At 34.3% G+C, this 24446-nt stretch overlaps 1 protein-coding gene across 1 annotated transcript; it reads left to right on the top strand.

Moving 5' to 3' along the window:
* The first annotated feature begins 7511 nt into the window (after positions 1–7511).
* On the top strand, positions 7512–12323 carry LOC142231097 (uncharacterized). The gene is made up of 4 exons (XM_075301716.1): positions 7512–8924; positions 8996–10993; positions 11912–12216; positions 12311–12323. The coding sequence occupies exons 1-4, from the start codon at positions 7512–7514 to the stop codon at positions 12321–12323; spliced, it is 3729 nt and encodes a 1242-aa protein (XP_075157831.1).
* The last annotated feature ends 12123 nt before the right edge of the window (positions 12324–24446 follow it).

Consider the following 24446-nt stretch of genomic DNA (forward strand, 5'->3'; position numbering starts at 1 on the left):
GTTTTGGGTGGATTTTTCAATTTTTTGGGGGTGGTCACGAATTAAAGTCCTTTTCGCTCTAGGACGCATATTTAAGGAGATATGAGCAAAAGAAGTTTTTCATATAAAAATTTAAATTTTTTTAGGTTTTGGGTGGATTTTTCAATTTTTTGGGGGTGGTCACGAATTAAAGTCCTTTTCGCTCTAGGACGCATATTTAAGGAGATATGGGCAAAAGAAGTTTTTCATATAAAAATTTCAATTTTTTTAGGTTTTGGGTGGATTTTTCAATTTTTTGGGGGTGGTCACGAATTAAAGTCCTTTTCGCTCTAGGACGCATATTTAAGGAGATATGGGCAAAAGAAGTTTTTCATATAAAAATTTCAATTTTTTTAGGTTTTGGGTGGATTTTTCAATTTTTTGGGGTGGTCACGAATTAAAGTCCTTTTCGCTCTAGGACGCATATTTAAGGAGATATGGGCAAAAGAAGTTTTCCATATAAAAATTTCAATTTTTTTAGGTTTTGGGTGGATTTTTCAATTTTTTGGGGGTGGTCACGAATTGAAGTCCTTTTCGCTCTAGGACGCATATTTAAGGAGATATGGGCAAAAGAAGTTTTTCATATAAAAATTTAAATTTTTTTAGGTTTTGGGTGGATTTTTCAATTTTTTGGGGTGGTCACGAATTATAGTCCTTTTCGCTGTAGGACGCTTAGTTTAGGAGATATGGGCAAAATAAGTTTTTTTTTTTGGGGTGGTCACGAATTATAGTCCTTTTCGCTCTAGGACGCTTAGTTTAGGAGATATGGGCACGAATTAAAGGCCTTTTCGCTCTAGGACGCATATTTAAGGAGATATGGGCAAAAGAAGTTTTTCATATAAAAATTTCAATTTTTTTTAGGTTTTGGGTGGATTTTTCAATTTTTTGGGGGTGGTCACGAATTAAAGTCCTTTTCGCTCTAGGACGCATATTTAAGGAGATATGGGCAAAAGAAGTTTTTCATATAAAAATTTCAATTTTTTTAGGTTTTGGGTGGATTTTTCAATTTTTTGGGGGTTGTCACGAATTAAAGTCCTTTTCGCTCTAGGACGCATATTTAAGGAGATATGGGCAAAAGAAGTTTTTCATATAAAAATTTCAATTTTTTTAGGTTTTGGGTGGATTTTTCAATTTTTTGGGGGTGGTCACGAATTAAAGTCCTTTTCGCTCTAGGACGCATATTTAAGGAGATATGGGCAAAAGAAATTTTTCATATAAAAAATTTCAATTTTTTTAGGTTTTGGGTGGATTTTGCAATTGTTTGAGGGTGGTCACGAATTAAAGTCCTTTTCGCTCTAGGACGCATATTTAAGGAGATATGGGCAAAAGAAGGTTTTCATATAAAAATTTCAATTTTTTTAGGTTTTGGGTGGATTTTTCAATCTTTTGGGGGTGGTCAGGAATTAAAGTCCTTTTCGCTCTAGGACGCATATGTAAGGAGATATGAGCAAAAGAAGGTTTTCATATAAAAATTTCAATTTTTTTAGGTTTTGGGTGGATTATTCAATTTTTTGGGGGTGGTCACGAATTAAAGTCCTTTTCGCTCTAGGACGCATATTTAAGGAGATATGGGCAAAAGAAGTTTTTCATATAAAAATTTCAATTTTTTTAGGTTTTGGGTGGATTTTTCAATTTTTTGGGGTGGTCACGAATTAAAGTCCTTTTCGCTCTAGGACGCATATTTAAGGAGATATGGGCAAAAGAAGTTTTCCATATAAAAATTTCAATTTTTTTAGGTTTTGGGTGGATTTTTCAATTTTTTGGGGGTGGTCACGAATTGAAGTCCTTTTCGCTCTAGGACGCATATTTAAGGAGATATGGGCAAAAGAAGTTTTTCATATAAAAATTTAAATTTTTTTAGGTTTTGGGTGGATTTTTCAATTTTTTGGGGTGGTCACGAATTATAGTCCTTTTCGCTGTAGGACGCTTAGTTTAGGAGATATGGGCAAAATAAGTTTTTCATATAAAAATTTCAATTTTTTTAGGTTTTTGGTGGATTTTTCAATTTTTTGGGGGTGGTCACGAATTAAAGTCCTTTTCTCTCTAGGACGAATATTTAAGGAGATATGGGCAAAAGAAATTTTTCATATAAAAAATTTCAATTTTTTTAGGTTTTGGGTGGATTTTTCAATTTTTTGGGGTGGTCACGAATTAAAGTCCTTTTCGCTCTAGGACGCATATTTAAGGAGATATGGGCAAAAGAAGTTTTTCATATAAAAATTTCAATTTTTTTTAGGTTTTGGGTGGATTTTTCAATATTTTGGGGTGGTCACGAATTAAAGTCCTTTTCGCTCTAGGACGCATATTTAAGGAGATATGGGCAAAAGAAGTTTTTCATATAAAAATTTCAATTTTTTTTAGGTTTTGGGTGGATTTTTCAATTTTTTGGGGGTGGTCACGAATTAAAGTCCTTTTCGCTCTAGGACGCATATTTAAGGAGATATGGGCAAAAGAAGGTTTTCATATAAAAATTTCAATTTTTTTAGGTTTTGGGTGGATTTTTCAATTTTTTGGGGGTGGTCACGAATTAAAGTCCTTTTCGCTCTAGGACGCATATTTAAGGAGATATGGGCAAAAGAAGTTTTTCATATAAAAACTTCAATTTTTTTAGGTTTTGTGTGGATTTTTCAATTTTTTTGGGGTGGTCACGAATTATAGTCCTTTTCGCTCTAGGACGCTTAGTTTAGGAGATATGGGCAAAAGAAGGTTTTCATATAAAAATTTCAATTTTTTAGGTTTTGGGTGGATTTTTCAATTTTTTGGGGGTGGTCACGAATTAAAGTCCTTTTCGCTCTAGGACGCATATTTAAGGAGATATGGACAAAAGAAGTTTTTCATATAAAAATTTCAATTTTTTTAGGTTTTGGGTGGATTTTTCAATTTTTTGGGGTGGTCACGAATTAAAGTCCTTTTCGCTCTAGGACACATATTTAAGGAGATATGGGCAAAAGAAGTTTTTCATATAAAAATTTCAATTTTTTTAGGTTTTGGATGGATTTTTCAATTTTTTGGGGTGGTCACGAATTAAAGTCCTTTTCGCTCTAGGACGCATATTTAAGGAGATATGGGCAAAAGAAGTTTTTCATATAAAAATTTCAATTTTTTTAGGTTTTGGGTGGATTTTTCAATTTTTTGGGGTGGTCACGAATTAAAGTCCTTTTCGCTCTAGGACGCATATTTAAGGAGATATGGGCAAAAGAAGTTTTTCATATAAAAACTTCAATTTTTTTAGGTTTTGGGTGGATTTTTCAATTTTTTGGGGTGGTCACGAATTATAGTCCTTTTCGCTCTAGGACGCTTAGTTTAGGAGATATGGGCAAAAGAAGTTTTGCATATAAAAATTTCATTTTTTTTAGGTTTTGGGTGGATTTTTCAATTTTTTGGGGGTGGTCACGAATTAAAGTCCTTTTCGCTCTAGGACGCATATTTAAGGAGATATGGGCAAAAGAAATTTTTCATATAAAAAATTTCAATTTTTTTAGGTTTTGGGTGGATTTTTCCATTTTTTGGGGGTGGTCACGAATTAAAGTCCTTTTCGCTCTAGGACGCATATTTAAGGAGATATGGGCAAAAGAAATTTTTCATATAAAAAATTTAAATTTTTTTAGGTTTTGGGTGGATTTTTCAATTTTTTGGGGGTGGTCACGAATTAAAGTCCTTTTCGCTCTAGGACGCATATTTAAGGAGATATGGGCAAAAGAAGTTTTTCATATAAAAATTTCAATTTTTTTAGGTTTTGGGTGGATTTTTCAATTTTTTGGGGGTGGTCACGAATTAAAGTCCTTTTCGCTCTAGGACGCATATTTAAGGAGATATGGGCAAAAGAAGTTTTTCATTTAAAATTTCAATTTTTTTAGGTTTTGGGTGGATTTTTAAATTTTTTGGGGGTGGTCACGAATTAAAATCCTTTTCGCTCTAGGACGCATATTTAAGGAGATATGGGCAAAAGAAGTTTTTCATATAAAAATTTCAATTTTTTTAGGTTTTGGGTGGATTTTTCAATTTTTTGGGGGTGGTCACGATTTAAAGTCCTTTTCGCTCTAGGACGCATATTTAAGGAGATATGGGCAAAAGAAATTTTTCATATAAAAAATTTAATTTTTTTTAGGTTTTGGGTGAATTTTTCAATTGTTTGAGGGTGGTCACGAATTAAAGTCCTTTTCGCTCTAGGACGCATATTTAAGGAGATATGGGCAAAAGAAGGTTTTCATATAAAACTTTCAATTTTTTAGGTTTTGGGTGGATTTTTCAATTTTTTGGGGGTGGTCACGAATTAAAGTCCTTTTCGCTCTAGGACGCATATTTAAGGAGATATGGGCAAAAGAAGTTTTTCATTTAAAATTTCAATTTTTTTAGGTTTTGGGTGGATTTTTCAATTGTTTGAGGGTGGTCACGAATTAAAGTCCTTTTCGCTCTAGGACGCATATTTAAGGAGATATGGGCAAAAGAAGGTTTTCATATAAAACTTTCAATTTTTTAGGTTTTGGGTGGATTTTTCAATTTTTTGGGGGTGGTCACGAATTAAAGTCCTTTTCGCTCTAGGACGCATATTTAAGGAGATATGGGCAAAAGAAGGTTTTCATATAAAAATTTCAATTTTTTTAGGTTTTGGGTGGATTTTTCAATTTTTTGGGGGTGGTCACGAATTAAAGTCCTTTTCGCTCTAGGACGCATATTTAAGGAGATGTGGGCAAAAGAAGTTTTTCATATAAAAATTTCAATTTTTTTGGGTTTTGGGTGGATTTTTCAATTTTTTGGGGTGGTCACGAATTAAAGTCCTTTTCGCTCTAGGACGCATATTTAAGGAGATATGGGCAAAAGAAGTTTCCCATATAAAAATTTCAAATTTTTTAGGTTTTGGGTGGATTTTTCAATTTTTTGGGGGTGGTCACGAATTAATGTCCTTTTCGCTCTAGGACGCATATTTAAGGAGATATGGGCAAAAGAAGTTTTTCATATAAAAATTTAAATTTTTTTAGGTTTTGGGTGGATTTTTCAATTTTTTGGGGTGGTCACGAATTATAGTCCTTTTCGCTGTAGGACGCTTAGTTTAGGAGATATGGGCAAAAGAAGTTTTTCATATAAAAATTTCAATTTTTTTAGGTTTTGGGTGGATTTTTCAATTTTTTGGGGGTGGTCACGAATTAAAGTCCTTTTCGCTCTAGGACGCATATTTAAGGAGATATGGGCAAAAGAAATTTTTCATATAAAAAATTTCAATTTTTTTAGGTTTTGGGTGGATTTTTCAATTTTTTGGGGTGGTCACGAATTAAAGTCCTTTTCGCTCTAGGACGCTTAGTTTAGGAGATATGGGCAAAAGAAGTTTTTCATATAAAAATTTCAATTTTTTTTAGGTTTTGGGTGGATTTTTCAATATTTTGGGGTGGTTACGAATTAAAGTCCTTTTCGCTCTAGGACGCATATTTAAGGAGATATGGGCAAAAGAAGTTTTTCATATAAAAATTTCATTTTTTTTAGATTTTGGGTGGATTTTTCAACTTTTTGGGGGTGGTCACGAATTAAAGTCCTTTTCGCTCTAGGACGCATATTTAAGGAGATATGGGCAAAAGAAGGTTTTCATATAAGAATTTCAATTTTTTTAGGTTTTGGGTGGATTTTTAAATTTTTTGGGGGTGGTCACGAATTAAAGTCCTTTTCGCTCTAGGACGCATATTTAAGGAGATATGGGCAAAATAAGGTTTTCATATAAAAATTTCAATTTTTTTAGGTTTTGGGTGGATTTTTCAATTTTTTGGGGGTGGTCACGAATTAAAGTCCTTTTCGCTCTAGGACGCATATTTAAGGAGATATGCGCAAAAGAAATTTTTCGTATAAAAATTTAAATTTTTTTAGGTTTTGGGTGGATTTTTCAATATTTTGGGGTGGTCACGAATTAAAGTCCTTTTCGCTCTAGGACGCATATTTAAGGAGATATGGGCAAAAGAAGTTTTCCATATAAAAATTTCAATTTTTTTAGGTTTTGGGTGGATTTTTCAATTTTTTGGGGGTGGTCACGAATTAAAGTCCTTTTCGCTCTAGGACGCATATTTAAGGAGATATGGGCAAAAGAAGTTTTTCATATAAAAATTTCAATTTTTTTAGGTTTTGGGTGGATTTTTTAATTTTTTGGGGGTGGTCACGAATTAAAGTCCTTTTCGCTCTAGGACGCATATTTAAGGAGATATGGGCAAAAGAAGGTTTTCATATAAAAATTTCAATTTTTTTAGGTTTTGGGTGGATTTTTCAATTTTTTGGGGGTGGTCACGAATTAAAGTCCTTTTCGCTCTAGGACGCATATTTCAGGAGATATGGGCAAAAGAAGTTTTTCATTTAAAATTTCAATTTTTTTAGGTTTTGGGTGGATTTTTCAATTTTTTGGGGGTGGTCACGAATTAAAGTCCTTTTCGCTCTAGGACGCATATTTAAGGAGATATGGGCAAAAGAAGTTTTTCATATAAAAACTTCAATTTTTTTAGGTTTTGGGTGGATTTTTCAATTTTTTGAGGGTGGTCACGAATTAAAGTCCTTTTCGCTCTAGGACGCATATTTAAGGAGATATGGGCAAAAGAAGTTTTTCATATAAAAACTTCAATTTTTTTAGGTTTTGGGTGGATTTTTCAATTTTTTGGGGGTGGTCACGAATTAAAGTCCTTTTCGCTCTAGGACGCATATTTAAGGAGATATGGGCAAAAGAAGGTTTTCATATAAAAATTTCAATTTTTTTAGGTTTTGGGTGGATTTTTCAATTTTTTGGGGGTGGTCACGAATTAAAGTCCTTTTCGCTCTAGGACGCTGTTCAAAGAAGCCACTGTGCCAGCCTGAGCAATAGAATTGTTAATATCAAAAAACAAAGTCAAAAGCAAAGAGATGCATTAAAATCATTGGAATGCATTCTCGCAACATCAATACGAGTATGTATGTATATGCGTTTATTGATATACACGCATAGATATGTGCATCAGCTTGTGTATGATTTTCTGCGAATCAATATGTATAACGAAATGTGTATGCTTTTACTTTTCCACCAAATTTGCATATGATGACTTCATTAAGGGCCATAAAACTTAGCGGTGCAATATATGAAGATCATTGCAAGCATACATATTGACAATTTTTTGTGTATTTTGTCTGCCTCAGAAATGTTTGAATATGCTTTTTACTTTTAGTTGCTAAAAAGAAATCAAATAAAAGAAATCGATCTCAATAGAAAAATTTGAAAACATTTTTTTTTCGTTTTATTATATAGAATCAGCCTGTAAAAAAGCTTATAGGCTTTAACATTGGTGACCCCGGCGAGATCTGGCAATCAAATCAAATAGTAACAAATTAATATCAATTCGGATATAATTTATTGATTTGGTTGAAAATCACGTTTATTGCATTGGATTTTCGTTGACTAAAAATTAATTCGAATTTTTGGGAAGAAATAAGAAATCAATTTAATATCACAGCAGCTCGTACCATTTCGTAACACATAGCATACTATCAACATCATGACTGGCAACACATCCTCGTCCACCGATGGAGCTGCAAAATCATCAGATTTGTCCCGATGTATGAAAAAAGTAAAATCAATTGGTAAGCAATTAGCCGACATCAATGCACGTCTCACTGATGATGAGGTGACAACTTTGGACGATGCTGATCTCGCTGTTCGTTTGGACTATGTTGAAAGTTTAAACGCACAATTCGACCGGTCCATATCAACTTTGGAAGAGCTAAGTGAAGGTGATTATGACCGTAGTATTCGAGCTGACTTCTTGACATCATTTTTCGGCGTAAAAGCAAAAATTAAACGTCAGCTAAATGCAAGTGTTAAAACTCGCTTCATGTTACCATCGTCCACAATTCGGCAATTTTCAGTGGATGAATCTACAAGTGTGCGGAGAAGCATATTGCCAGAATTGAAAATACCCAAATTTAGCGGCTCTTACACCGATTGGCCCGATTTTTTTGCAATGTTCACAACAGTGGTCGCTAATGATATTGAAATTAGTAAGCTGGAAAAATTCCAGCACCTTCGTGCTAGCTTAGTGGGACCTGCGTTGGACACCATTTCATCGTTAGAACCCTCTGATGCAAGCTATGATGAGGCTATTAAATTATTAAAATCAAGATTTGATAATAAGCTTCTAAATTTTCAGACTCACATCAAGGAGATATTTGCACTTAAGCCAGTTGTGAAAGGTTCGGCCACAAGTCTACGCCAGCTAAGTGATAAGTTAAATGCCCGCATGAGAGCTCTTTGTACAATGTGCAGCAAGGAGGAAATTGCCGACGGCCTTCTAGTCCATTTGGTAACTACGAAACTAGACGTATCAACGCAAGCAAAGTGGGAAGAAAGCCTCCAAAATGAACAACTTCCATCATGGTCCTCGATGGCAGCTTTTCTCGATCGTAAATGTAGAATGTTAGAAAATTTGGAACATTCCATGACACCCAAGGTAAATCACATAATAAATAAAAAGTCAAACAATAGCCGAAATGCCCTTGTTGCTTCTGGTAGCACAAACCCAATATGTGCCTTTTGCGATGGTAATGACCATTATATTACAAATTGCTCTCGTTTTTCGAATCTCTCTCCTACATTGCGCTTCAAAGAAGCTAAAAAATTAGATTTATGCCTCAACTGCTTGAGGAGAGGTCATCGCCTAACAAAATGTAAATATAGCCCATGTCGTCATTGCTCAATGAAGCACCATACTTTGTTACATATGAGTAATTCTGAATCGACCCCACCAAATGTACATCACAATCAGCCAGATAGCATACAGCAAGCAATAGCTCCACAGCTTTCTCCAACAACAACAACCACCCAATCGTCTCTTGTTTCGTCCAACACATCATCAAAAGCTTCGCCTTCTATAACTACCAATGATGTATTGCTTGCAACAGCAATTGTTTTAGTGAGAAACAAATTTGGAATTTTCGTCCCTTGTAGGGCTATTCTCGATTCTGCCTCTCAACTTAATTTCAGGCGCAGCTGCAACTAAATTCTTCCCAAATTTCAATTCCTGGAATTGGAGAGGGCAATTTCATTGCAGATATGTGTACCGAAATTACGGTCAAGGCATGCCAAAATGAATATTCGGTTTCGTTTGTTGCTGTAGTAATTCCTACCATCACCGAATATCAACCAAATCCAAATATTGATTTGAATAGTTTCGACATTCCACAAAATATCAAATTAGCTGACCCGGATTTTTATAAACGTGGAAAAATTGATATTTTAATCGGCGCTGGTCTGTTTTTTGAATTGATGAGTGTGGGGCAAATTAGATTTGGAGATAATTCCCCAATTCTACAAAAAACTCAATTGGGATGGGTGGTATCGGGGGGAGGCGCCACCCACTCAAAATCTTGTTCGTTGGCAATCGCATGCAAAGCTCATTCTGCTACAGATAACGAGTCACTGACAGATGTAATGAAAAGTTTTTGGGAAGTGGAACAAAATTTCGAGACTTTTATTGGCCAAATCGGCAAAGAAGAATTTTGTGAAAATCATTTTAAAGAAACGACTTTGAGATTAAGCTCTGGTGCATACGTTGTTTCATTGCCTAAAAAGGAAGCTATATCGAAGCTTGGAGAATCCTATGATCGTGCCTATAATCGTTTCGTGTGTTTAGAAAAGAAAATCAATAAGCAACCACAAATAAAAGAAAAATACGTTGCTTTCATGGATGAATATTCCATGTTAGGGCATATGTCGCTTGTTACAAACATTTCCAAGTCTGTAAAAACCTACTTCCTCCCCCATCACTGCGTACATAAAGAGGATAGTACGACAACCAAACTACGGGTTGTCTTTGACGGCTCTGCCAAAACTACTACAGGCTTTTCTCTCAATGATACCCTACACTCGGGGCCAACGATTCAACCCAAACTTTTCGACACACTATTGCGGTTTCGCTTTTTTAAAATTGCTCTCAGCGGAGATATATGTAAAATGTACCGATGTGTTCATGTTTCTTATCCAGATGATTACTTGCAATGTATTTTATGGCGAAATAACCCACAAGAAAAAATACAAATTTATAAATTGAACACCGTAACTTATGGTACCAAGCCAGCAGCATTCCTTGCAATACGTGCCATGCACCAGTTAGCTGCTGATGAAGAAGACTCATTTCCCGTCGGCTCAAAAATTGTTAAGAGAGATTTTTACGTGGATGATCTAATATCTGGTGGAAATTCTGTGGAGGAGGTAATTGAAATAAGAAAGCAGATAACAGAACTTTTAAAGCGTGGTAATTTTGAGATAAGGAAATGGTGTACAAATGATTCTGATGTTTTGGATGGAGTTCCAGCAACTGACCGCGAAACATTTTTGAAGTTTCACGACGGGACCGACATTACAAAAACCTTGGGTTTAGTATGGGACCCAAGATCTGACAGCTTTATTTTCGCACTTTCGCATTTTATGGATTCGAAACCTATTTCAAAAAGAACTGTGCTATCATCGATTGCTCGTTTATACGACCCTCTGGGGCTAGTGGGCCCAGTAATAACTAAAGCAAAGGTTTTTATGCAAAATCTATGGAAAGGCAATCTGGATTGGGATGAAACTTTGCCTCAATTATTGCATTCGATTTGGCTGAACTATATATCATCTTTCTCACTCGTTCATAAATTTGTTTTTCCTAGATTTGTTTACATTCCAGGGTCAACAATACAAGTTCACGCATTTTGTGATGCCAGCTTATCGGCTTATGGGACATGTGTGTATGTGAGATCGGAGTTACAAAGCGAAATAAAAATCACTTTGCTTTGCTCTAAATCCCGTGTAGCCCCCCTGAAAGCTCTCACAGTACCCAAGCTTGAGCTGTCTGCTGCAGCGCTGCTAGCAGATCTGCTAGAATCTATAACAAAAACAATTGGAATAGACTGCGAATATTATGGTTGGTCCGACTCTATGGTCGTTTTATCGTGGCTACAGGAGGAATCGTCTAATTATAATGTTTTTGTCGCTAACAGAGTAAGTCGTATCCAACAGTTAACTAATAATATGATTTGGCATTATGTACCAACGGCTTATAACCCAGCAGACATTTTATCGAGAGGAGCCACCCCGGAAGAACTCCTCAAATCAAACCTTTGGAAGGGAGGACCAGATTTTTTATACAAAGGTTCGGATTATTGGCCAAAACAAACAAAATGTTTGAAAGAGCTGCCAGAGCGTCGACGTACTGCCCTCATCATTTCATCTAATTATGACTTAACTCTCGAATCCAAATATAAAAATTCATTTTATAAAATTCAGCGTACTTTTGGATACATCTATCGGTTTTTTACTTCGACAAAACCAACAAGATATATTGGTGAGCTATCGGAATTTGAAATTAGAAGGGGGACTCAACTTTTGATTCGAAATATACAGCTTGTAAATTTTTTTTCGGAATATAAGGCCTTACAAAAAGGGGAAAATATTTCATCTTCAAGCAAACTATTTTCACTCTCACCCATTCTAGATGCTGATGGACTAATTAGAGTCGGTGGCCGTTTGCAAAACTCATTTTTACCGTATGATGCTCAGCATCCCATCATATTGCCAAAATCTCACCCAATAACTTCGTCATTAATAACATATTATCATGAAAAATTTTTACACGCAGGTCCACAAACTTTGCTAGCAAACATTCGACAGAAATATTGGCCTATCGGAGGTAGAAAAACTGTAAGCTCAACGCTAAACAAATGTGTGAGGTGTTTTCGTTTAAAACCAAAAATTGCGGAGCATATAATGGGCAGCTTGCCGGAAGATCGGGTTCGGCCAACCCGAGCATTTTATATCACGGGGCTTGATTTTTGTGGACCTTTCCTATATAAATCGGAAGTCAGAACGCGGCCACCTATAAAATGCTATGTTTGCATATATGTTTGTTTTACAACAAAGGCAACTCATTTGGAATTGGTACACGATCTTTCCACGCCATCCTTCCTATCTTCACTTAAAAGATTTATTTCAATACGGGGAAAACCTAAAACCATTTGGTCCGATAATGCCACGAACTTCGTTGGGGCCAAAAATGAGCTGGCAGAATTGAGACAATTGTTCTTTGACCAATCCCACATGCAGGAAATCTACAACCAATGTACTGAAGATGAAATAGTATGGAAGTTTATACCGCCCAGATCGCCGCACTTCGGTGGCCTTTGGGAGGCTGCGGTAAAGTCGGAAAATACCATTTTTATCGTGCCGTGGGTCAAAATATTCTGAAATTTGACGAATTGCTAACATTGGTATGTCAAATTTCTGCTATACTTAATTCTCGTCCTTTGCATCCAATTACAGAAAACCCAAATGATCTCGAGGTGCTGACGCCAGTCATTTTTTAGTGGGTGGTCCACTTACGAGCTTTTCTGAACCAGATGTTACAAATCTAAATATTAACACATTAAACAGATGGCAAAGGGTTTGCCAGATTCAACAAATTTTTTGGAAGAGGTGGAGCAGTTCTTATTTAACTCTCTTGCAAGAGCGAGGAAAGTGGAAAAAATTAACAAATAATATTGCTATTGGAGCAATGGTTATGGTGAAAGATGAAAATCTTCCACCGCTGAAATGGAAATTAGGACGAATTGTGGACACCGTGGCTGGTAGAGATGGAGTTATAAGAGTTGCTGTAGTTAAGACGGCAAGTGGCACTTCTCGTCGACCTGTTTCCAAACTGGCACTTTTACCAATAGAAGAAGATGTTGAAAGCCGTAGCCTTCCAACGGGGGGAGGATGTTCAAAGAAGCCACTGTGCCAGCCTGAGCAATAGAATTGTTAATATCAAAAAACAAAGTCAAAAGCAAAGAGATGCATTAAAATCATTGGAATGCATTCTCGCAACATCAATACGAGTATGTTGTATATGCGTTTATTGATATACACGCATAGATATGTGCATCAGCTTGTGTATGATTTTCTGCGAATCAATATGTATAACGAAATGTGTATGCTTTTACTTTTCCACCAAATTTGCATATGATGACTTCATTAAGGGCCATAAAACTTAGCGGTGCAATATATGAAGATCATTGCAAGCATACATATTGACAATTTTTTGTGTATTTTGTCTGCTTCAGAAATGTTTGAATATGCTTTTTACTTTTAGTTGCTAAAAAGAAATCAAATAAAAGAAATCGATCTCAATAGAAAAATTTAAAAACATTTTTTTTCGTTTTATTATATAAAATCAGCCTGTAAAAAAGCTTATAGGCTTTAACAGACGCATATTTAAGGAGATATGGGCAAAAGAAATTTTTCATATAAAAAATTTCAATTTTTTTAGGTTTTGGGTGGATTTTTCAATTGTTTGAGGGTGGTCACGAATTAAAGTCCTTTTCGCTCTAGGACGCATATTTAAGGAGATATGGGCAAAAGAAGGTTTTCATATAAAAATTTAATTTTTTTTAGGTTTTGGGTGGATTTTTCAATTTTTTGGGGGTGGTCACGAATTAAAGTCCTTTTCGCTCTAGGACGCATATTTAAGGAGATATGGGCAAAAGAAGGTTTTCATATAAAAATTTCAATTTTTTTAGGTTTTGGATGGATTTTTCAATTTTTTGGGGGTGGTCACGAATTAAAGTCCTTTTCGCTCTAGGACGCATATTTAAGGAGATGTGGACAAAAGAATTTTTTCATATAAAAATTTCAATTTTTTTAGGTTTTGGGTGGATTTTTCAATTTTTTGGGGTGGTCACGAATTAAAGTCCTTTTCGCTCTAGGACGCATATTTAAGGAGATATGGGCAAAAGAAGTTTTCCATATAAAAATTTCAATTTTTTAGGTTTTGGGTGGATTTTTCAATTTTTTGGGGGTGGTCACGAATTAAAGTCCTTTTCGCTCTAGGACGCATGTTTAAGGAGATATGGGCAAAAGAAGTTTTTCATATAAAAATTTCAATTTTTTTAGGTTTTGGGTGGATTTTTCAATTTTTTGGGGGTGGTCACGAAATATAGTCCTTTTCGCTGTAGGACGCTTAGTTTAGGAGATATGGGCAAAATAAGTTTTTCATATAAAAATTTCAATTTTTTTAGGTTTTGGGTGGATTTTACAATTTTTTGGGGGTGGTCACGAATTAAAGTCCTTTTCGCTCTAGGACGCATATTTAAGGAGATATGGGCAAAAGAAATTTTTCATATAAAAAATTTCAATTTTTTTAGGTTTTGGGTGGATTTTTCAATTGTTTGAGGGTGGTCACGAATTAAAGTCCTTTTCGCTTTAGGACGCATATTTAAGGAGATATGGGCAAAAGAAGGTTTTTCATATAAAAATTTCAATTTTTTTAGGTTTTGGGTGGATTTTTCAATTTTTTGGGGGTGGTCACGAATTAAAGTCCTTTTCGCTCTAGGACGCATATTTAAGGAGATGTGGGCAAAAGAAGTTTTTCATATAAAAATTTAAATTTTCTTGGGTTTTGGGTGGAGTTTTCAATTTTTTGGGGTGGTCACGAATCAAAGTCCTTTTCGCTCTAGGACGCATATCTAAGGAGATATGGGCAAAAGAAGTTTCCCATATAAAAATTTCAATTTTTTTAGGTTTTGGGTGGATTTTTCAATTTTTTGGGGGTGGTCACGAATTAAAGTCCTTTTCGCTCTAGGACGCATATTTAAGGAGATATGGGCAAAAGAAGTTTTTCGTATAAAAATTTAAATTTTTTTAGGCTTTGGGTGGATTTTTCAATATTTTGGGGTGGTCACGAATTAAAGTCCTTTTCGCTCTAGGACGCATATTTAAGGAGATATGGGCAAAAGAAGTTTTTCATATAAAAATTTCAATTTTTTTAGGTTTTGGGTGGATTTTTCAATTTTTTGGGGGTGGTCACGAATTAAAGTCCTTTTCGCTCTAGGACGCATATTTAAGGAGATATGGGCAAAAGAAGGTTTTCATATAAAAATTTCAATTTTTTTAGGTTTTGGGTGGATTTTTAAATTTTTTGGGGGTGGTCACGAATTAAAGTCCTTTTCGCTCTAGGACGCATATTTAAGGAGATATGGGCAAAAGAAGGTTTTCATATAAAAATTTCAATTTTTTTAGGTTTTGGGTGGATTTTTCAATTTTTTGGGGGTGGTCACGAATTAAAGTCCTTTTCGCTCTAGGACGCATATTTAAGGAGATATGGGCAAAAGAAGTTTTTCGTATAAAAATTTCAATTTTTTTAGGTTTTGGGTGGATTTTTCAATTTTTTGGGGGTGGTCACGAATTAAAGTCCTTTTCGCTCTAGGACGCATATTTAAGGAGATATGGGCAAAAGAAGTTTTCCATATAAAAATTTCAATTTTTTTAGGTTTTGGGTGGATTTTTCAATTTTTTGGGGGTGGTCACGAATTAAAGTCCTTTTCGCTCTAGGACGCATATTTAAGGAGATATGGGCAAAAGAAGTTTTTCATATAAAAATTTCAATTTTTTTAGGTTTTGGGTGGATTTTTCATTTTTTTGGGGGTGGTCACGAATTAAAGTCCTTTTCGCTCTAGGACGCATATTTAAGGAGATATGGGCAAAAGAAGGTTTTCATATAAAAATTTCAATTTTTTTAGGTTTTGGGTGGATTTTTCAATTTTTTGAGGGTGGTCACGAATTAAAGTCCTTTTCGCTCTAGGACGCATATTTAAGGAGATATGGGCAAAAGAAGTTTTTCATATGAAAACTTCAATTTTTTTAGGTTTTGGGTGGATTTTTCAATTTTTTGGGGTGGTCACGAATTATAGTCCTTTTCGCTCTAGGACGCTTAGTTTAGGAGATATGGGCAAAAGAAGGTTTTCATATAAAAATTTCAATTTTTTTAGGTTTTGGGTGGATTTTTCAATTTTTTGGGGGTGGTCACGAATTAAAGTCCTTTTCGCTCTAGGACGCATATTTAAGGAGATATGGGCAAAAGAAGTTTTTCATATAAAAATTTCAATTTTTTTAGGTTTTGGGTGGATTTTTCAATTTTTTGGGGGTGGTCACGAATTAAAGTCCTTTTCGCTCTAGGACGCATATTTAAGGAGATATGGGCAAAAGAAGTTTTTCATATAAAAATTTAAATTTTTTTAGGTTTTGGGTGGATTTTTCAATTTTGTGGGGGTGGTCACGAATTAAAGTCCTTTTCGCTCTAGGACGCATATTTAAGGAGATATGGGCACAAGAAATTTTTCATATAAAAAATTTCAATTTTTTTAGGTTTTGGGTGGATTTTTCAATTGTTTGAGGGTGGTCACGAATTAAAGTCCTTTTCGCTCTAGGACGCATATTTAAGGAGATATGGGCAACAGAAGGTTTTCATATAAAAATTTCAATTTTTTTAGGTTTTGGGTGGATTTTTCAATTTTTTGGGGGTGGTCACGAATTAAAGTCCTTTTCGCTCTAGGACGCATATTTAAGGAGATATGGGCAAAAGAAGGTTTTCATATAAAAATTTAATTTTTTTTAGGTTTTGGGTGGATTTTTCAATTTTTTGGGGGTGGTCACGAATTAAAGTCCTTTTCGCTCTAGGACGCATATTTAAGGAGATGTGGGCAAAAGAAGTTTTTCATATAAAAATTTCAATTTTTTTAGGTTTTGGGTGGATTTTTCAATTTTTTGGGGTGGTCACGAATTAAAGTCCTTTTCGCTCTAGGACGCATATTTAAGGAGATATGGGCAAAAGAAGTTTTCCATATAAAAATTTCAATTTTTTTAGGTTTTGGGTGGATTTTTCAATTTTTTGGGGGTGGTCACGAATTAAAGTCCTTTTCGCTCTAGGACGCATATTTAAGGAGATATGGGCAAAAGAAGTTTTTCATATAAAAATTTCAATTTTTTTAGGTTTTGGGTGGATTTTTCAATTTTTTGGGGTGGTCACGAATTAAAGTCCTTTTCGCTCTAGGACGCTTAGTTTAGGAGATATGGGCAAAAGAAGTTTTTCATATAAAAATTTAAATTTTTTTTAGGTTTTGGGTGGATTTTTCAATATTTTGGGGTGGTCACGAATTAAAGTCAATTTTTTGGGTTGGTCACGAATTATAGTCCTTTTCGCTCTAGGACGCTTAGTTTAGGAGATATGGGCAAAAGAAGGTTTTCATATAAAAATTTCAATTTTTTTAGGTTTTGGGTGGATTTTTCAATTTTTTGGGGGTGGTCACGAATTAAAGTCCTTTTCGCTCTAGGACGCATATTTAAGGAGATATGGGCAAAAGAAGTTTTTCATATAAAAATTTCAATTTTTTTAGGTTTTGGGTGGATTTTTCAATTTTTTGGGGGTGGTCACGAATTAAAGTCCTTTTCGCTCTAGGACGCATATTTAAGGAGATATGGGCACAAGAAATTTTTCATATAAAAAATTTCAATTTTTTTAGGTTTTGGGTGGATTTTTCAATTGTTTGAGGGTGGTCACGAATTAAAGTCCTTTTCGCTCTAGGACGCATATTTAAGGAGATATGGGCAAAAGAAGGTTTTCATATAAAAATTTCAATTTTTTTAGGTTTTGGGTGGATTTTTCAATTTTTTGGGAGTGGTCACGAATTAAAGTCCTTTTCGCTCTAGGACGCATATTTAAGGAGATATGGGCAAAAGAAGGTTTTCATATAAAAATTTAAATTTTTTTAGGTTTTGGGTGGATTTTTCAATTTTTTGGGGGTGGTCACGAATTAAAGTCCTTTTCGCTCTAGGACGCATATTTAAGGAAATGTGGGCAAAAGAAGTTTTTCATATAAAAATTTCAATTTTTTTAGGTTTTGGGTGGATTTTTCAATTTTTTGGGGTGGTCACGAATTAAAGTCCTTTTCGCTCTAGGACGCATATTTAAGGAGATATGGGCAAAAGAAGTTTTCATATAAAAATTTCAATTTTTTTAGGTTTTGGGTGGATTTTTCAATTTTTTGGGGGTGGTCACGAATTAAAGTCCTTTTCGCTCTAGGACGCATATTTAAGGAGATATGGGCAAAAGAAGTTTTTCATATAAAAATTTCAATTTTTTTAGGTTTTGGGTGGATTTTTCAATTTTTTGGGGTGGTCACGAATTAAAGTCCTTTTCGCTCTAGGACGCATATTTAAGGAGATATGGGCAAAAGAAGTTTTTCATATAAAAATTTAAATTTTTTTTAGGTTTTGGGTGGATTTTTCAATATTTTGGGGTGGTCACGAATTAAAGTCCTTTTCGCTCTAGGACGCATATTTAAGGAGATATGGGCAAAAGAAGTTTTTCATATAAAAATTTCAATTTTTTTAGGTTTTGGGTGGATTTTTCAATATTTTGGACGCAACGCTCTAGGACGCATATTTAAGGAGATATGGGCAAAAGAAGGTTTTCATATAAAAATTTCAATTTTTTTAGGTTTTGGGTGGATTTTTCAATTTTTTGGGGGTGGTCACGAATTAAAGTCCTTTTCGCTCTAGGACGCATATTTTTTAAGGTGGTCACGAATTAAAGTCCTTTTCGCTCTAGGACGCATATTTAAGGAGATATGGGCAAAAGAAGTTTTTCATATAAAAACTTCAATTTTTTTAGGTTTTGGGTGGATTTTTCAATTTTTTTGGGGTGGTCACGAATTAAAGTCCTTTTCGCTCTAGGACGCATATTTAAGGAGATATGGGCAAAAGAAGTTTTTCATATAAAAATTTCAATTTTTTTAGGTTTTGGGTGGATTTTTCAATTTTGTGGGGGTGGTCACGAATTAAAGTCCTTTTCGCTCTAGGACGCATATTTAAGGAGATATGGGCACAAGAAATTTTTCATATAAAAAATTTCAATTTTTTTAGGTTTTGGGTGGATTTTTCAATTGTTTGAGGGTGGTCACGGATTAAAGTCCTTTTCGCTCTAGGACGCATATTTATGGAGATATGGGCAAAAGAAGGTTTTCATATAAAAATTTCAATTTTTTTAGGTTTTGGGTGGATTTTTCAATTTTTTGGGGGTGGTCACGAATTAAAGTCCTTTTCGCTCTAGGACGCATATTTAAGGAGATATGGGCAAAAGAAGGTTTTCATATAAAAATTTCAATTTTTTTAGGTTTTGGGTGGATTTTTCAATTTTTTGGGGGTGGTCACGAAATATAGTCCTTTTCGCTGTAGGACGCTTAGTTTAGGAGATATGGGCAAAATAAGTTTTTCATATAAAAATTTCAATTTTTTTAGGTTTTGGTTGGATTTTACAATTTTTTGGGGGTGGTCACGAATTAAAGTCCTTTTCGCTCTAGGACGCATATTTAAGGAGATATGGGCAAAAGAAATTTTTCATATAAAAAATTTCAATTTTTTTAGGTTTTGGGTGGATTTTTCAATTGTTTGAGGGTGGTCACGAATTAAAGTCCTTTTCGCTTTAGGACGCATATTTAAGGAGATATGGGCAAAAGAAGGTTTTCATATAAAAATTTCCATTTTTTTAGGTTTTGGGTGGATTTTTCAATTTTTTGGGGGTGGTCACGAATTAAAGTCCTTTTCGCTCTAGGACGCATATTTAAGGAGATGTGGGCAAAAGAAGTTTTTCATATAAAAATTTCAATTTTCTTGGGTTTTGGGTGGAGTTTTCAATTTTTTGGGGTGGTCACGAATCAAAGTCCTTTTCGCTCTAGGACGCATATCTAAGGAGATATGGGCAAAAGAAGTTTCCCATATAAAAATTTCAATTTTTTTAGGTTTTGGGTGGATTTTTCAATTTTTTGGGGGTGGTCACGAATTAAAGTCCTTTTCGCTCTAGGACGCATATTTAAGGAGATATGGGCAAAAGAAGTTTTTCGTATAAAAATTTAAATTTTTTTAGGCTTTGGGTGGATTTTTCAATTTTTTGGGGGTGGTCACGAATTAAAGTCCTTTTCGCTCTAGGACGCATATTTAAGGAGATATGGGCAAAAGAAGGTTTTCATATAAAAATTTCAATTTTTTTAGGTTTTGGGTGGATTTTTCAATTTTTTGAGGGTGGTCACGAATTAAAGTCCTTTTCGCTCTAGGACGCATATTTAAGGAGATATGGGCAAAAGAAGTTTTTCATATGAAAACTTCAATTTTTTTAGGTTTTGGGTGGATTTTTCAATTTTTTGGGGTGGTCACGAATTATAGTCCTTTTCGCTCTAGGACGCTTAGTTTAGGAGATATGGGCAAAAGAAGGTTTTCATATAAAAATTTCAATTTTTTTAGGTTTTGGGTGGATTTTTCAATTTTTTGGGGGTGGTCACGAATTAAAGTCCTTTTCGCTCTAGGACGCATATTTAAGGAGATATGGGCAAAAGAAGTTTTTCATATAAAAATTTCAATTTTTTTAGGTTTTGGGTGGATTTTTCAATTTTTTGGGGGTGGTCACGAATTAAAGTCCTTTTCGCTCTAGGACGCATATTTAAGGAGATATGGGCAAAAGAAGTTTTTCATATAAAAATTTCAATTTTTTTAGGTTTTGGGTGGATTTTTCAATTTTGTGGGGGTGGTCACGAATTAAAGTCCTTTTCGCTCTAGGACGCATATTTAAGGAGATATGGGCACAAGAAATTTTTCATATAAAAAATTTCAATTTTTTTAGGTTTTGGGTGGATTTTTCAATTGTTTGAGGGTGGTCACGAATTAAAGTCCTTTTCGCTCTAGGACGCATATTTAAGGAGATATGAGCAAAAGAAGGTTTTCATATAAAAATTTCAATTTTTTTAGGTTTTGGGTGGATTTTTCAATTTTTTGGGGGTGGTCACGAATTAAAGTCCTTTTCGCTCTAGGACGCATATTTAAGGAGATATGGGCAAAAGAAGGTTTTCATATAAAAATTTAATTTTTTTTAGGTTTTGGGTGGATTTTTCAATTTTTTGGGGGTGGTCACGAATTAAAGTCCTTTTCGCTCTAGGACGCATATTTAAGGAGATGTGGGCAAAAGAAGTTTTTCATATAAAAATTTCAATTTTTTTAGGTTTTGGGTGGATTTTTCAATTTTTTGGGGTGGTCACGAATTAAAGTCCTTTTCGCTCTAGGACGCATATTTAAGGAGATATGGGCAAAAGAAGTTTTTCATATAAAAATTTCAATTTTTTTAGGTTTTGGGTGGATTTTTCAATTTTTTGGGGGTGGTCACGAATTAAAGTCCTTTTCGCTCTAGGACGCATATTTAAGGAGATATGGGCAAAAGAAGGTTTTCATATAAAAATTTCAATTTTTTTAGGTTTTGGGTGGATTTTTCAATTTTTTGAGGGTGGTCACGAATTAAAGTCCTTTTCGCTCTAGGACGCATATTTAAGGAGATATGGGCAAAAGAAGTTTTTCATATGAAAACTTCAATTTTTTTAGGTTTTGGGTGGATTTTTCAATTTTTTGGGGTGGTCACGAATTATAGTCCTTTTCGCTCTAGGACGCTTAGTTTAGGAGATATGGGCAAAAGAAGGTTTTCATATAAAAATTTCAATTTTTTTAGGTTTTGGGTGGATTTTTCAATTTTTTGGGGGTGGTCACGAATTAAAGTCCTTTTCGCTCTAGGACGCATATTTAAGGAGATATGGGCAAAAGAAGTTTTTCATATAAAAATTTCAATTTTTTTAGGTTTTGGGTGGATTTTTCAATTTTTTGGGGGTGGTCACGAATTAAAGTCCTTTTCGCTCTAGGACGCATATTTAAGGAGATATGGGCAAAAGAAGTTTTTCATATAAAAATTTCAATTTTTTTAGGTTTTGGGTGGATTTTTCAATTTTGTGGGGGTGGTCACGAATTAAAGTCCTTTTCGCTCTAGGACGCATATTTAAGGAGATATGGGCACAAGAAATTTTTCATATAAAAAATTTCAATTTTTTTAGGTTTTGGGTGGATTTTTCAATTGTTTGAGGGTGGTCACGAATTAAAGTCCTTTTCGCTCTAGGACGCATATTTAAGGAGATATGGGCAAAAGAAGGTTTTCATATAAAAATTTCAATTTTTTTAGGTTTTGGGTGGATTTTTCAATTTTTTGGGGGTGGTCACGAATTAAAGTCCTTTTCGCTCTAGGACGCATATTTAAGGAGATATGGGCAAAAGAAGGTTTTCATATAAAAATTTAATTTTTTTTAGGTTTTGGGTGGATTTTTCAATTTTTTGGGGGTGGTCACGAATTAAAGTCCTTTTCGCTCTAGGACGCATATTTAAGGAGATGTGGGCAAAAGAAGTTTTTCATATAAAAATTTCAATTTTTTTAGGTTTTGGGTGGATTTTTCAATTTTTTGGGGTGGTCACGAATTAAAGTCCTTTTCGCTCTAGGACGCATATTTAAGGAGATATGGGCAAAAGAAGTTTTCCATATAAAAATTTCAATTTTTTTAGGTTTTGGGTGGATTTTTCAATTTTTTGGGGGTGGTCACGAATTAAAGTCCTTTTCGCTCTAGGACGCATATTTAAGGAGATATGGGCAAAAGAAGTTTTTCATATAAAAATTTCAATTTTTTTAGGTTTTGGGTGGATTTTTCAATTTTTTGGGGTGGTCACGAATTAAAGTCCTTTTCGCTCTAGGACGCTTAGTTTAGGAGATATGGGCAAAAGAAGTTTTTCATATAAAAATTTAAATTTTTTTAGGTTTTGGGTGGATTTTTCAATATTTTGGGGTGGTCACGAATTAAAGTCAATTTTTTGGGGTGGTCACGAATTATAGTCCTTTTCGCTCTAGGACGCTTAGTTTAGGAGATATGGGCAAAAGAAGGTTTTCATATAAAAATTTAAATTTTTTTAGGTTTTGGGTGGATTTTTCAATTTTTTGGGGGTGGTCACGAATTAAAGTCCTTTTCGCTCTAGGACGCATATTTAAGGAGATATGGGCAAAAGAAGGTTTTCATATAAAAATTTAAATTTTTTTAGGTTTTGGGTGGATTTTTCAATTTTTTGGGGGTGGTCACGAATTAAAGTCCTTTTCGCTCTAGGACGCATATTTAAGGAAATGTGGGCAAAAGAAGTTTTTCATATAAAAATTTCAATTTTTTTAGGTTTTGGGTGGATTTTTCAATTTTTTGGGGTGGTCACGAATTAAAGTCCTTTTCGCTCTAGGACGCATATTTAAGGAGATATGGGCAAAAGAAGTTTTCCATATAAAAATTTCAATTTTTTTAGGTTTTGGGTGGATTTTTCAATTTTTTGGGGGTGGTCACGAATTAAAGTCCTTTTCGCTCTAGGACGCATATTTAAGAAGATATGGGCAAAAGAAGTTTTTCATATAAAAATTTCAATTTTTTTAGGTTTTGGGTGGATTTTTCAATTTTTTGGGGTGGTCACGAATTAAAGTCCTTTTCGCTCTAGGACGCTTAGTTTAGGAGATATGGGCAAAAGAAGTTTTTCATATAAAAATTTAAATTTTTTTTAGGTTTTGGGTGGATTTTTCAATATTTTGGGGTGGTCACGAATTAAAGTCCTTTTCGCTCTAGGACGCATATTTAAGGAGATATGGGCAAAAGAAGTTTTTCATATAAAAATTTAAATTTTTTTTAGGTTTTGGGTGGATTTTTCAATATTTTGGGGTGGTCACGAATTAAAGTCCTTTTCGCTCTAGGACGCATATTTAACGAGATATGGGCAAAAGAAGTTTTTCATATAAAAATTTCAATTTTTTTAGGTTTTGGGTGGATTTTTCAATTTTTTGGGGGTGGTCACGAATTAAAGTCCTTTTCGCTCTAGGACGCATATTTAAGGAGATATGGGCAAAAGAAGGTTTTCATATAAAAATTTCAATTTTTTTAGGTTTTGGGTGGATTTTTCAATTTTTTGGGGGTGGTCACGAATTAAAGTCCTTTTCGCTCTAGGACGCATATTTAAGGAGATATGGGCAAAAGAAGTTTTTCATATAAAAATTTCAATTTTTTTAGGTTTTGGGTGGATTTTTCAATTTTGTGGGGGTGGTCACGAATTAAAGTCCTTTTCGCTCTAGGACGCATATTTAAGGAGATATGGGCACAAGAAATTTTTCATATAAAAAATTTCAATTTTTTTAGGTTTTGGGTGGATTTTTCAATTGTTTGAGGGTGGTCACGAATTAAAGTCCTTTTCGCTCTAGGACGCATATTTAAGGAGATATGGGCAAAAGAAGGTTTTCATATAAAAATTTCAATTTTTTTAGGTTTTGGGTGGATTTTTCAATTTTTTGGGGGTGGTCACGAATTAAAGTCCTTTTCGCTCTAGGACGCATATTTAAGGAGATATGGGCAAAAGAAGGTTTTCATATAAAAATTTAATTTTTTTTAGGTTTTGGGTGGATTTTTCAATTTTTTGGGGGTGGTCACGAATTAAAGTCCTTTTCGCTCTAGGACGCATATTTAAGGAGATGTGGGCAAAAGAAGTTTTTCATATAAAAATTTCAATTTTTTTAGGTTTTGGGTGGATTTTTCAATTTTTTGGGGTGGTCACGAATTAAAGTCCTTTTCGCTCTAGGACGCATATTTAAGGAGATATGGGCAAAAGAAGTTTTCCATATAAAAATTTCAATTTTTTTAGGTTTTGGGTGGATTTTTCAATTTTTTGGGGGTGGTCACGAATTAAAGTCCTTTTCGCTCTAGGACGCATATTT

Source organism: Haematobia irritans, chromosome 3 (assembly GCF_050003625.1).
Source record: "Haematobia irritans isolate KBUSLIRL chromosome 3, ASM5000362v1, whole genome shotgun sequence".
NCBI classification, from domain to species: Eukaryota; Metazoa; Arthropoda; class Insecta; order Diptera; family Muscidae; genus Haematobia; species Haematobia irritans.